General features: G+C 44.3%; 1 protein-coding gene and 1 long non-coding RNA gene across 2 annotated transcripts in view; one reads left to right on the top strand and one right to left on the bottom strand.

The window, feature by feature from the left end:
* Positions 1–713: 713 nt before the first annotated feature.
* Positions 714–4,889, bottom strand: Sox17 (SRY-box transcription factor 17). Its single transcript, XM_005322915.5, has 2 exons — positions 2,636–4,889; positions 714–2,041 (listed from the first exon to the last, which is right to left on the bottom strand). The coding sequence occupies exons 1-2, from the start codon at positions 2,940–2,942 to the stop codon at positions 1,095–1,097; spliced, it is 1,254 nt and encodes a 417-aa protein (XP_005322972.2). The 5' UTR covers positions 2,943–4,889; the 3' UTR covers positions 714–1,094.
* A 1,249-nt stretch (positions 4,890–6,138) lies between these two features.
* The window catches only part of LOC144365492 (uncharacterized), a 38,656-nt gene continuing 32,152 nt past the window's right edge, over positions 6,139–12,642 (top strand). The window contains exon 1 of the long non-coding RNA XR_013423994.1: positions 6,139–6,356. This is a non-coding gene — a long non-coding RNA (uncharacterized LOC144365492). The remainder of the gene's footprint in view (positions 6,357–12,642) is intronic.

Raw genomic sequence — 12,642 nt, forward strand, 5'->3', positions numbered from 1 at the left:
AGCTATCAGCACTGCAGATTGCAGGGGCTGATCTACTTACAACCCTGTAACTCAATTTCTTCCAATAGGGGTGTAATAGTGATGCACTAGGGCTGTGGTTTTAGTTCACACAAGTAAAGCCTGTGATGCACAAATCACCCATGGATTCACCCCAAAGTTTAGGAACCTCGGATGTCATTAGATGCTAAAGCTCACTGAAAATCACAATGCAAATTTAATTTTGTTTAGTTCCCACGACCCCTTCAAAGTATTAACCCAAAAACACCACTTCCCAAGGTATAAAAATGTGAGAATCGAAGGCAAGTTGTGTTGAAGGAGAGCACAAAATTCTTGGTGGAATATAGAATATACATCTATATCCAAAAAGCCTATTTAGGCAGGTTTCTTCAACAACTAGAAAACCAAAACTATTTGGACATCCCCTCTGGCTAAAGTGATCTACCGAAATTAGAAACATTTGCAATGTTAACAATAACCTTTCATAGATCAAGATCACTTGAAATATGTGAAGTAGGCTTATTCCATGAGGCTTTTTTCCCCTAGCAAGAACAATTACATACAACTTGCATATTCTAATATTCATTTTTAGGACTCCATGAAAGCATTATGGTCTGCTATTGTAGGAAAATGAGAAACTTATAGCGTTATATCTTAATACTTAACATTGATCTAAACAATTGGTTTCTGTTAAGACTATGTGACAGAGGCACTGCTAGAGTGAAATAGCAGATTTTATTTTTTAAAAGATTAAAAAAACACAACGGGCAAAATTTCTTCAATCAATAAACTTTCAAGAAACGGAGCAAATTGTTGTGGGACCCATTCTGGACAGGTTAAACTGAAATTGGAAAGGGGATTTTGACAATGCTATGGGGTGGGGGGGCGGGGGGAAGGCCCTGAATAAATTTTAAACAATACTTCACATACCCACAACTGGTCAAGTGGCAAAGAAAATAAATTACCATAAATTATATGCCAAGGCAACTTAAAAACAAAATAAAACGACATGAGGCTAAGGGATTTCCTTAGCTTTTTTCCAGGAAGAGTGTAACACTGTGCTTCTGCCCTGCAGGCTGGGGAGGATTCAGGACCTGTCAAACATCAGGATAGTTGCAGTAATATACCGCTGAGCTGGCATCGGACACCACGGAGGAAATGGCCCCGTGGCTGTCTGGGAGATTCACACTGGCCTCATGTCCCTGGTAGGGGAGACCCATTTCGGGTTTGCACACGAAGTGCAGATACTGTTCAAATTCCGTGCGGTCCACCTCCCCGAGGAGCTCGGTGGGCTGGTTGGGGTCCGTGCCATCCCGGCAGGACAGAGCCTCAGGAGGGGGTGAAGGTTGCCCGGGGCCCGGCGGGGGATGCTGCGGCGGCGGCGGCGGCGGCTGCTGCTGCTGCGGTGGCTGTAGGTGGAAACCGCGCGCGCCGCCCGCCGCGGGTGAGCCCATGGCGCCGTAGTACATATGAAGGGCGCTGGGGGGCGCCAGGAGGCCTGGCATTGCAGGGCCAGAGGGCTCTGGACCCAGTCGGGGATGCATGGGGCCAGCAGGAGGTTCTGGAGGCACCGTGTAGTCCGAGACTTGCGCGTAGCTGTAGGTGCCGGCAGCTGGGCAGTCCCCTGGCAGAGGTGCAGCGAAGAAGGCCGGGTCTGGCTCCACGCCATCCAGCGGGGACGTGTCGGGCGTGGGCAGCGGATAGCCGTCCAGCGATGGTGCACCCAGCCCTTGGCAGTCACGGTAGTGGCCACCCATGTGCGGGGGCAGCAGTGGCGGGCCAGCCGGGAAGCCCTGCTCTGCGAAGGGCAGGCCCAGGCCGTCCATGGCCACGCGACCGCCCTCGGAACCCAGAGCCGCAGCCTGCGGCTCCGCGAGGCCGTGCAGGAAGCCTCCCTCCACCCGCTTCAGCCGCTTCACCTGCTTGCGCCGCCGCGGCCGGTACTTGTAGTTGGGATGGTCTTGCATGTGCTGCACGCGCAGTCGCTCGGCCTCCTCCACGAAAGGCCTTTTCTCCGCTAGCGTCAGCGCCTTCCACGATTTGCCTGCAGGGAAATGGGAAGGTGGAGAGGGGCGCAGGACTTACCCCACGGCGTTCCCGCCCCCAGGCCTCACCTAGCCCTACCTCTCCCACCCCAATCTCAAATTGTAAAACCAGAGGAGAAACCAAGTCAAGTTGAAGAGGGAAGGTTTGGAACTCAAAAGTCCTCTAAGGGTACTCCTCACTTCTTTTGGGCTCCTAGAACTGACCTCTCCTCTCACCCATCTCCCGGTTTCAAAAAAACTTGAAATATTCCCCGAGCTGGGAAGGGGTTGAGTTCTGACACGACTGACCCAAGTAGAGGTAGGGGTGCCGTATCGCAGCTCGGAGGCACCGGGAAGCCACCTTCTCAGAACCACGGCCCTCGCGCCCTGGCCATGAGGACTAAAAAGACCGAAAGCCCGTTTGGAGAGAAGGGGAGCAGGAGGCGGGAAATGAACAGAGTGTCCTCAGGGATAGACGAGGCTACAACACACACCTGGTCTCGGAAGCAAAGCAAAACAAAATAAACAAAAAAAAAAAATCTCTTTGGGCTCAAGGAAGTGGCTCCGCGATTCGCACCGGAGATGGGTAGCCTGGCCCCGCAGCTTGGACTCACCTAGCATCTTGCTCAACTCAGCATTGTGAAGGTCGGGGTTCTGTTGCGCCAGCCGCTTGCGCTCGTCCTTAGCCCACACCATGAAGGCGTTCATCGGCCGCCGGATGCGAGACTCGCCCTTGGCTCGGCCGGCAGCCCCAGCCGGCGCTCCGGTACTGGCCGCCGCCTCGCCCTTCACCTTCATGTCCCCGAGGGGGCTCAGCGACTCGGCCCAGGGACAAGGGCCCAGCCCGGCCATCACCGCTGGCAGCGCGTTCCGGGGCTGGCTCTGGTCGTCACTGGCGTATCCCGCATCCGGACTGCTCATGGCGCTCCAGCCCTGCCCCGCGCCCCGCTACCCTCCGCAGGACACGCCACCTCCCCCGACCCGGGATTGGGGAGGACGGGGTGGAGAGGGAGGCAAGCGATACCTAGAGAGCTGCGAGAGCCTCCGGGCCCCTAGCCGCCACCTGCGTCCCCAGCCAGTCCCAGCACACTAACTAAAGTCCCCGGTCGGCCCAGTGACACTGCAAGCACCCCTGGCCGTGAGCCCTTTTCTGCACAGCTGTGGCCAATGGAGCGGCGGGGGCGGGCCGGGTCGGCGTTGTTAGGCCCACGCCCCGGCCTGTGGTCCGAGTCCCCAGTCCTAGTTAACCCCATGCCCGCCCCTTTCCCCTCCCCCGGTCCAGCGCCCTGGGCTACACCTGCCCCCCAGGAAAACTGGCTGGAGCCGGGTTCTGGCGCCACGTCCTGTCCTACCGGGGAAGGGAAGCAACTGAAGAACTTTCTCGGGGCGCTGACTACTGCAAGATAGAGGTACTTACCCAAAATAGTTCACATTAGCAGCTAAGCATCGGTTCTATTCTCTCTCAAATCACATCTTTATTATAGAAGGCAAGGATATTTCAGTGCTGGATGAACTTGCTTCCTTCCAAGGGATTGTATGGGTGCCTTCTGCAAATACATATTTTTTCTAAGGCAGAAGATAGTGTTGAAAATAAACGAATACAAACTCTCCCCAAGGACTCACCTTGCTTGCATAGTATTAAAAATGTTATGTCCAAGGTAAATTTTACTATTTAAAACAAGATTTAAATAAGGAATGACGTTCATTCTCCAATGGTCCATCACCCTGAAGAAATTTAAAGTTTTTATTCATGATAAATAAACCCTTGAAAAATTTCAAATTAAAATGTGTAAGATACATTTAACAAAACTGTTTCTCGTGCGTTTCATAAGTTAGATTTCTATAATGAAAAGACTTGCACGGGGCCCTAGGTTTGATTCCCTGTACCACAAAAAAAAAAATTAAATAAAGGTAAAATATAAAGACAACAACAATATTTGTCTTTAAGTGCTCAAATTTATTAAGGGAAAGAGAGCAATACTTTGAGCGGTAAAATAGCTAAATCTCTTAGTATCTAAGATGGCTACCCTGGCAGATAATTTTCCTTAAAAGGAAACGTGAATGATTATTAAACTTGTGTTTAGACCTGAAAAAGGTTTTCTTTGGGATTTTTAAACAAACCTTTATATAGCAATTATATATGACATTCAGTATTCTTATTGCCTCCAAACCTTATCGAACTAGTTTATCTTTCAATGAACTGTATTAGTTAGACACTTATAGCTTAACCAGAAGGGAAACTGAGGTGCAAGCAGGTCTTTTAAAAAGGTGCCTGGAGATCAGAGTGTTGGGATGGTGAAGTTTGCACCTGGCAGTTGACCTTCAGAGCAGGAGCCAAGATACCCCCTCCCACACTTGCCAGTTGTGTTTATGTATTTGTATTGTTTTCCACCAGTAACCAACAGGGCCACCTCTGCATACATTTGGGAAAAAGAAAAATCAATATATCAATCTCCAGAATAGATTTTCACAGTTTGCTATGAAGGGGTGATGAAAGTGGTACCAATTACATCCCGGATCTGAGAGGTAAAATGTTATAGCTTTCTGTGTGATATTTCAGTGACAAAGTCATTTATCATGTCTGGCTCATTAAAGGCATCCATAAAAACACAGGGCTTTTGCTAAATCCTGACCTTTAATTTCTCTGTCATTGCTTTGTATCCAAAAATAAAAACGATATACAACTGTTTAAAACCTTTACCACCGATGTGTGGACTTAATTCCCTTGGCTCACCTTTCCTTTAACACCCAGTCCTCCTATAGGGACTGTAAGACTCTAGTTCTAGTTTACAAGTAGCTATGGTTCAAAAAAGAAAAAATAAATTAATTAATAAATTTGCTCAAAGAAATCATAGTGGAATATTTTTAATTGATAGTTTAAAGCAGTTTATCTTAAATTTCATGGTGAGTTTCCCTTTAAAGTTTTATTTGTTCCAGAAGGAAAAAAATGGCTTGAAAATAAAGCAAAAATGCATTGCAAATGGTTATAAATAAGGAAACTATAGGAGTAGAAACAGCAATGTTAGCCTATATTCCCAGCTACTTAGGAGGCTGAGAAAATATGATGGAAAATTTGAAGACAGGGTCAGGAATTTAGGGAGACTCTTGACTCAAAACAAATAAACAAAAAAAGATCTGGAGTTGTACTCACTGGTGAAGCACCCCTGGGTTTGATCCCCAGTATCATAAATTTAAAAAAAAAAATTTAAAAAAAGAGGGACAGCAAAGTTACCAGTTAATCCCTTAGCACCTTGCTCCTTGCTGGTTTTTAAAACACATTGTCTAACTTTTTTTAGATTGTAATAAATATGTTTTCAAAAATCTCAAAGCAGAATTTTCTCTTAACTGCAAAAGCTTTTATGAACTAAGAGTTTTTTAGAATTGAGACTGAAAAATTAAACAAAAACCAATGCCTGTGCTAGACTCCATCTCTAGATTAATCTATTTGACTAATTTCTCCAAAGATAAATTAGAGTATAGAAAATATAATCCAGGTGTGGTTCCAGAAAAAGTACAAGAGCAGTTTTGTCCTTGTTCACCCTCGTGATCTTAACGTTGGGAAACTGATGGAAGAAGAAAATCTAAAGGTTTCCATCATTATTTGTACCCGATCCTGGAGAGCAACCAGTGATTTTTGACAGATAAGGTTACTGGGAAAGCAAGAGAACACATCCCTAAAATGGAGTTGGAGCTTCAGATTTGGGCGCTTTCTTTATTTCTTAACACACCCTCCTTGGGAGTCATAACATAGCAGTTTACTTAAATTTACCAAAAAAGAATTGTGGTGCCTTTCCAAGACCAGTCGCCTTTTACATACTAGTTACCTAGGTTTGATTTCTTTTCATCATTCTCTTGACATATTTTTTGGGGCGTGCAGGGGAGTACTGGCGACTGCGGCGCCCCAAACTGGTGCGCATTGTGTGCGGACTCGTATTTCAATCTCTTTACTAAACGCAGTGTTAGAAGCCAAGCTCTGGACGTTATCGGAGCCAGCCACAAATGCCACATGTAAAGAAGCAAACATCCGGAGTGGCTTCCTGCAAGCCTTGCTTTTCTCAACCCGAGAGATATACTGGGGCGGGGGTGGGGGCGGGTAGAGGGACAAGTTTCTCGAGTGAGAGCCTGGTACACCACCAGCTCTGGAGCCGGCAGTGAACATTTGCAATGCACAGTGCTGGAATTCTGGGCTCCAGGCTACTGATTGCGCTCATACTCCCCGGCTTCGCAGGCCGGACTCCAGTTCCAAAGGCTGGGCGAGGAAGCAACTAATGTAGCAAGAAGCTGTGCCTGTTACCACTTGGGGTCTTTGGCCAGCGGGCGCAGAAATTAATTCGGGTAGGTGACAAATGGTGGCTCAGACCTAGAGGAATCAGGGCCAAGCTTTTCCTAGGGCCTCTGAATTGAACAGGCAAAGGCTGGGTGATTTCCGGTAGTCTTTTGTGTTTTTGATGCTCGGGAAGCGGGAGCCGGACAAAGGACACTCGAGTCATTCGGGAAGGATCCCTGAGCACCCAGGCAGATCTGAGGTGGCTCTAAAGAGCAAGCTCGTGGGGGAGGGGAGGAGAGTGCTCGCAGCAAACCCAGGAAAAACTCAGGTGCGACCCTCGGATGAATAGACATTGGTGTCCCTAGGAAAAAACAAACAAACAAACAAACAAACAAACAAAAAACATTAAGGCCTTTGCATTTATAAATCGTTCAGGATCGGCTGCCTCCCCGAACCCAGAGGGAGGTGGTCTGCGGCGGCGAAGCACAGACCAGGGCTCAGCCCAACGACGCCGATGGGCACCTTGTGCCTCGGCGCCCAGTGGGGCGGCGGCGCTGCTCCCGCTTGCTACCTTTCGCGTCTCCTCCCTGTCCCTTGGCCAGTACACCGGGGGTCCAGGATGGAGGTCGAAGGTCGCGGGCGGGAGGGGATTGGTGAGGAGGAAGGAGTGGCCGGGAAGATAGCGGTCACCCGTCCAGCCGTGGCCGGCGCCGCGCGCCCCCGGCCCGGGAGGTGCGACCCAGACCTTGCAACCTCTGCTACACCAGCTCTCCTTCCGAAAAGCGAGACTGCGAGAGTGGCTCTGGGACGTTCGTTCTCCGCAACAATGGAACATTAATTTTACTTTCACGCCCCCTGTCTTTCCCTCCGCCGGCATCCCTTCCTGGTGCACAGTACTCCCCTCGTGGCGGTCTCCGAACCCCGCCCTGGTACCCGGCGGCGACTCCTCGTCGGTATCCTCGTTCCCGCTTGGCCCCGCCTGGGGTTTGCACGGGCGAAGCAGGAAATGCGCTGTTCCCGGTCCACTTTCCTGCTCAGAAACTGGTCCGCGGGGGTGTTTCTTAAGATCCCCCACCCCCAACTGTAGTCTCCCGGTTGATGGGTGGGCTCCTTCCCGTTATGGCTTGGCGTTTGGAACCTCAGGTTACCGTGGGGGAAGTGGCATTGGGGTGAAGGAGAGGGCTCATCTGTGGAACGCGGGACAAGTTACACACACACAGCCTTGCTGTCCTGTCCCTTTCATGTCCGCCTACTACTTTAAAGGGAATTTCAAATACAACTTGGTTTCTATGCAAGGCTGAGGCTACCGCTGCTGATCTACTAGCCCTCTGCATCAACCCACACCCTGGAAGAGGCCAGGGATTCCACGGAGGGTTGTATCTTGGAACTGACCAGTCTTATCAGTAGCAGGTTCCCTGCTAGCAGAATACTTCCACTCCCACCTAAAGGAGAATCGATGCGGCCTCTGCCTCGAAGGAATGTACAATACAGTGTCCTCAGGCTTCTTCCCTGATTTATTAATGTCCAGCTGGGTGTTCTGGGTCTGTACCCTGTAATGATTTGTTCCTGGCCTGTGAAGGTGATGCTGATATCAGTACGACAAGTGCTTTGAGGTTTTTTTTGTTTTTTTCTTCCCCCCTCCCCCCCAGTGGAGGTAATAGGTTGCCTTTCCACCCTGAAAACTCTGCCAAGTTTCCCTAGGAAACAGAGCTGGCCTGTGCCAGATGGTTGGTTAGGGCAAGGTGCGCATTCTGTGATCATGGAAGTGATCAAAGTTAAACAGGTCATAAGACAGGCCACTCCTGACAGCACTCATTACCTGCTCTTCTGTGCACTTTAGCCACAGCATATCAGATTTTAAAACAGTACCAGGGTAGCTGAGTTGATTTCCAAAGTTTCTAAACAGGAGGGAAAATACTAGGGATCCTTGCTGGATTCCATTGCTGTTAAGTTTCAGTTGATGTTTGTTATCAAAATTGTATTTTTCTGTCCATTTGCTGGACCTTGCTAACAACTTTGCCTTTGTTTCATTTAACAGTAACACAGGGCCTTTGGATCATTTCATTTTTATGTTCCCAGAGCACATACAATTTATAGTCTCTAACAAATGCTTGTGGATAGATAGTATGATGGCTTTCCTTCCAGATTGAATCATTGGGTGCCCTCCCTTCTAGACAAGGCATGGAGAACCATCTCTGTAGACCTCAGCAAAAGATTCTGTTCTTATTGCAAGCATATCTCTGTAGACCTATGGTCAGATGCCCTCAAGCCAATAATATTATCTCTCACCCTTTCCTTCGCCAGGAGTTCAGTATTTCAGCATCTGAAATCCCACCCCTCCCAAGGATTAACTCAAAGTCTGTTGCTTTTCAGAACTTATTTGACTTGAAAGTATAGCCAAGAATGTACATGGGTAATTTTACCTATGGATATAATGCAAAAGCAACTGTCTATCTTCAGGAGTTTTTTCCAATATTAATTTCTCCATAGTCATGAAGTATAGTTTACAAAGTGGTTTCTCTGGCTCATTTGACTCTCTGAATAGTCCTGTAGGTGAGCTGGACAGCTAGGCTCTGTCTCACTCCTTCTTTTGGTTTTTTTGGTAATGGCACTGACTGGAAGTTGAGCCAGGGGAATTACCAGTGAGTTATACACCAAGCCCTTTTTATTATTTATTTTGAGATGGGGTCTCACTAAATTGTCTATACTGGAACTTATGATCTGTCTGCCTCAGCCTCCCAAGTAGCTGGGAATAAAGATATGGGCCACTTCACTGGGCTAAAGCCTCATATTTTTGAGGAGCCTGAGACTAAGAGGATCAGTGACTCAAGGTCACATGACAAGGTGCTTGGACCATTTATCAGCCCTTGCTGTTAACAAGAGTTGATCTTGTTTTGAATTTCTTCTCTTGCCATGTTTCTAGCTAATAAGGTGGCCCATGGAATTTGTGGGAACTAAATAAAGACAGCAGATAGGTAAAGACTGATCAAGAAACCTTGGCACAGAAACTTCTAATGTTTTCCCTAACCGGGTCATGATAAATTTTTAAGCCAGAGTACTATAAGGAAAAAAAAAAGTCATTTTCATTTATAGTATTTATAATTAGATTATTTTACTGGTACTAGTGATTGGACCCAGGAGCACTTTCCTACGGAGTTACATCCCTAGCTCTTTTTATTTTTGTTTTCTGAATTTTGAGACAGTATCTTGACGAGTTGCTAAGGGCCTTGAGCTTGAGATCCTCCTGCCTCAGCCTCTGGGATTACAGGAGTGAGCCACCATGCTGAGCTATATGTAGATCTTTTAAAATCACATAATCTAAGCCTTGGATGACATCTCATTTATTCTATTTCATAAAACCTTCTAATTTAGCTTTATTTTAATAAAAGGAAAATAATTCAAAGTTAAATGGACATAAAGGTCTAATTTAAGAAAATTAAAGTCTTCAAAGATTTGTCCTTGCACATCATACTCTTTCAGACTGTAAAAAACTTCATTATCCTAAATTGTTGAGCTCTCTTTCATGCTGTTGGCTGCCTTGATACCCATTATGGACCCAGTCTTGAAAACATAAAATAACCGGCAGGATGACACATACCTGTAGTCCCAGTGACTCTGGAGGCTGAGGCTGGAGGATCACATAACCCTGGCAATTTACAAAACCCTGTATCAACATAAAAAAAGGATTGGAGATGGACTGGGGCTGTGGCTCAGTGGCATAGCTAGCGCTTGCCTGCTCAGGTGAAGGACTGGGTTTGATCCTCAACACCACATACAAATAAATAAACAAAATAAAGATATTGTGTTCATGTATAACTAAAAAATATTTTTTAAAAAGGGGAATTGGAGATGTAACTCAGTGGTAAAACGCCCCTGGGTTCAATCCCCAGTACTAAAAAATAAAAATAAAAAATAAAAACATACAGCAGCTAGATAAAGTAAATTCTATTGTTAGGAATAGAAATAAATAGCAAGTATTATAATTCTTTTTTACAAAATGGGAAAATAAGCCACAGAGAAACTGGAAAATTTGCTTAATGCTTTCAAATCATGCTGTGACAAGAGAATAATCTATTCATTTAATCAACAAATAATTAACTGTGAGTGCAAGGCTTAGCACTGCATAGCATGTTGATAAAGAGCACAAACTTGGGAGTTGGAACCGGTAAGTTTGAATTCTAGTCACAGCTTATAAGTGGTATCTTTGGACATGTGACTAAACCTCTTTATACCTCATCTGCAAATTGGAGGATAAGAATAGGAATGACCTAAGAGTTTCATGAGGATTAAATGAGTTAACTATTCATAAACTCCTTAATATAGGGCCAGGCACATAGTTAATGCTACATAGATGTTTGATAAATAAAATAAAATTTAAGTTGATGCATGTTAGCATATGAAAACATGCTTGAAGAAGAAGAAAAAGTTACAGTAGTACTGAGGGTAAATACATTTTAACAACTAAACAAACAATTTCGTGATGGTGTTGATATCTATGCTAGTAATAATTAACATTGTTGTACTTTAATCACAATTGTCTGTTACACTTACAAATTGTGTAGGGAGGTTTCTGTAAACTATTGGGCATTTCTGATTACATCTGAATGTGACCACTTTTACTCTGATAGTTTTAAAAAATTTATTTAGTGCATGTTAACCTGAAGTCTTAAGACTAGAAGGGACAAAAATACATGGAATTGTAAAACATTCGGCATTCTTAGAAAATTTTGGGAATACAAAGACACAACTTCCAAGTTAACTTTTACTTGGGTAGGCTAAATTATTTTCCTAAAGATATATAAGCAAAATTTAACTTCAATAACTGCTTAGTACATTCATATTTCAAAGGAAGAAATACATACACACACACACACACATACACACACACACACACACACACACACACACACACACACACACACCCTCAACTCTAACCATACTTTTCTATGTAGAATAGTAGAAAGTTCCTAAACTCTAGTCTTGAGTCCTCAGTAACTTGTTATCAAGAAAACAGCAAGTCAGTTAAACTGCCTAATATTTAATTTTTTCAAAAAAAGTGGGAGGCAGGTATCTGATCTCTTCCCAACTTTTTCAGATAATTAAATAATTGCTACATTTCTGCAAAGTGAAAGTACTGATAAAATGATACTACTGTGTGTATATGTGACTTTATGTGGCTGTAGGTGTCTGGCATTATATACATTTAGTGCAGATTCTTTGTACATAAAAATAGCCAACTGGGATGAAATGGAATTCAGGGATTATAATGAAGATTTACTGCTTTGGGTTATAATAGAATGTTATTGTATATAGAGGAGAAGCTCTCTCTCTTTTATTTTTATTTATTTAATTTATTTTTTAGTTTTAGGTGGACACAACATCTTTATTTTATTTTTATGTGGTGCTGAGAATCGAACCCAGTGCCTCACGCATGCTAGGTGAGCACTCTACCATTTGAGCCACATCCCCAGCCCCCCCTTTTTATTAGATGGACACAATACCTTTATTTTATTTACTTATTTTTATGTGGTGCTAAGGATCAAACCCAGTGCATGGTACGTGCTAGGCAAGTGCTCTACCACTGAGCTACAACCCCAGTCCCGAGAAGTGTTTTTTTTTTTTTTTTTTTTTTTTTTTTTTTAAAGCTGGGAATTGAGTTGAACCTGAGGGAGAAGGGCTTTACCACTGAGCTATATCCCCAGCCCTTTTTATTTTTTATTTGGAGACAGGGTCTGGCTAAGTGGCTCAGACCACCTCAAACTTGGGATCCTCCTTCCTTAGCCTCCCAGATTTCGAGGACTACACATGTGCATCACAGTGGCTGACCAGTTCTTCTTTTAAAATTACTTATTTTAAAATAATTTAAAACTTGCAGAAAAGTTGCAAGAATAAAACAAAGAACTATGTCACCCTCACAGACTCTCTAGTTAGTTAGCATTTTATTTTTTTGACCCAACTCTCCTTATATATATAAACATAAACACTTCCCCACATTTGTTCCATCTGGTTTTCCTTTTCTTAATATATATAAATGTACAGAACAATATAAATATATATTACATTAGTATATAATACATAGGCTGTCCTATAACATTAGCATATACACATAGATGTATGTAATACAAATACATAGATATATATTGTTATATAGCACAAAATATATTGTTATTATTATTTTATATATTGTTATATATAAGGTTGTATAATTGTTATATAAAATAATATATTGTGATTATAATATATACATAATGTATTGTTATACATTAAGTTGTGTGTATGCTATCAGTCATTTTCTGAACCATATGACAGCAAGCTTTAGTGCAATGTCTCATCACTCACTTGACTTTCTCCAAT

The sequence above is a fragment of the Ictidomys tridecemlineatus genome, chromosome 7 (assembly GCF_052094955.1).
Source record: "Ictidomys tridecemlineatus isolate mIctTri1 chromosome 7, mIctTri1.hap1, whole genome shotgun sequence".
NCBI lineage: Eukaryota > Metazoa > Chordata > Mammalia > Rodentia > Sciuridae > Ictidomys > Ictidomys tridecemlineatus.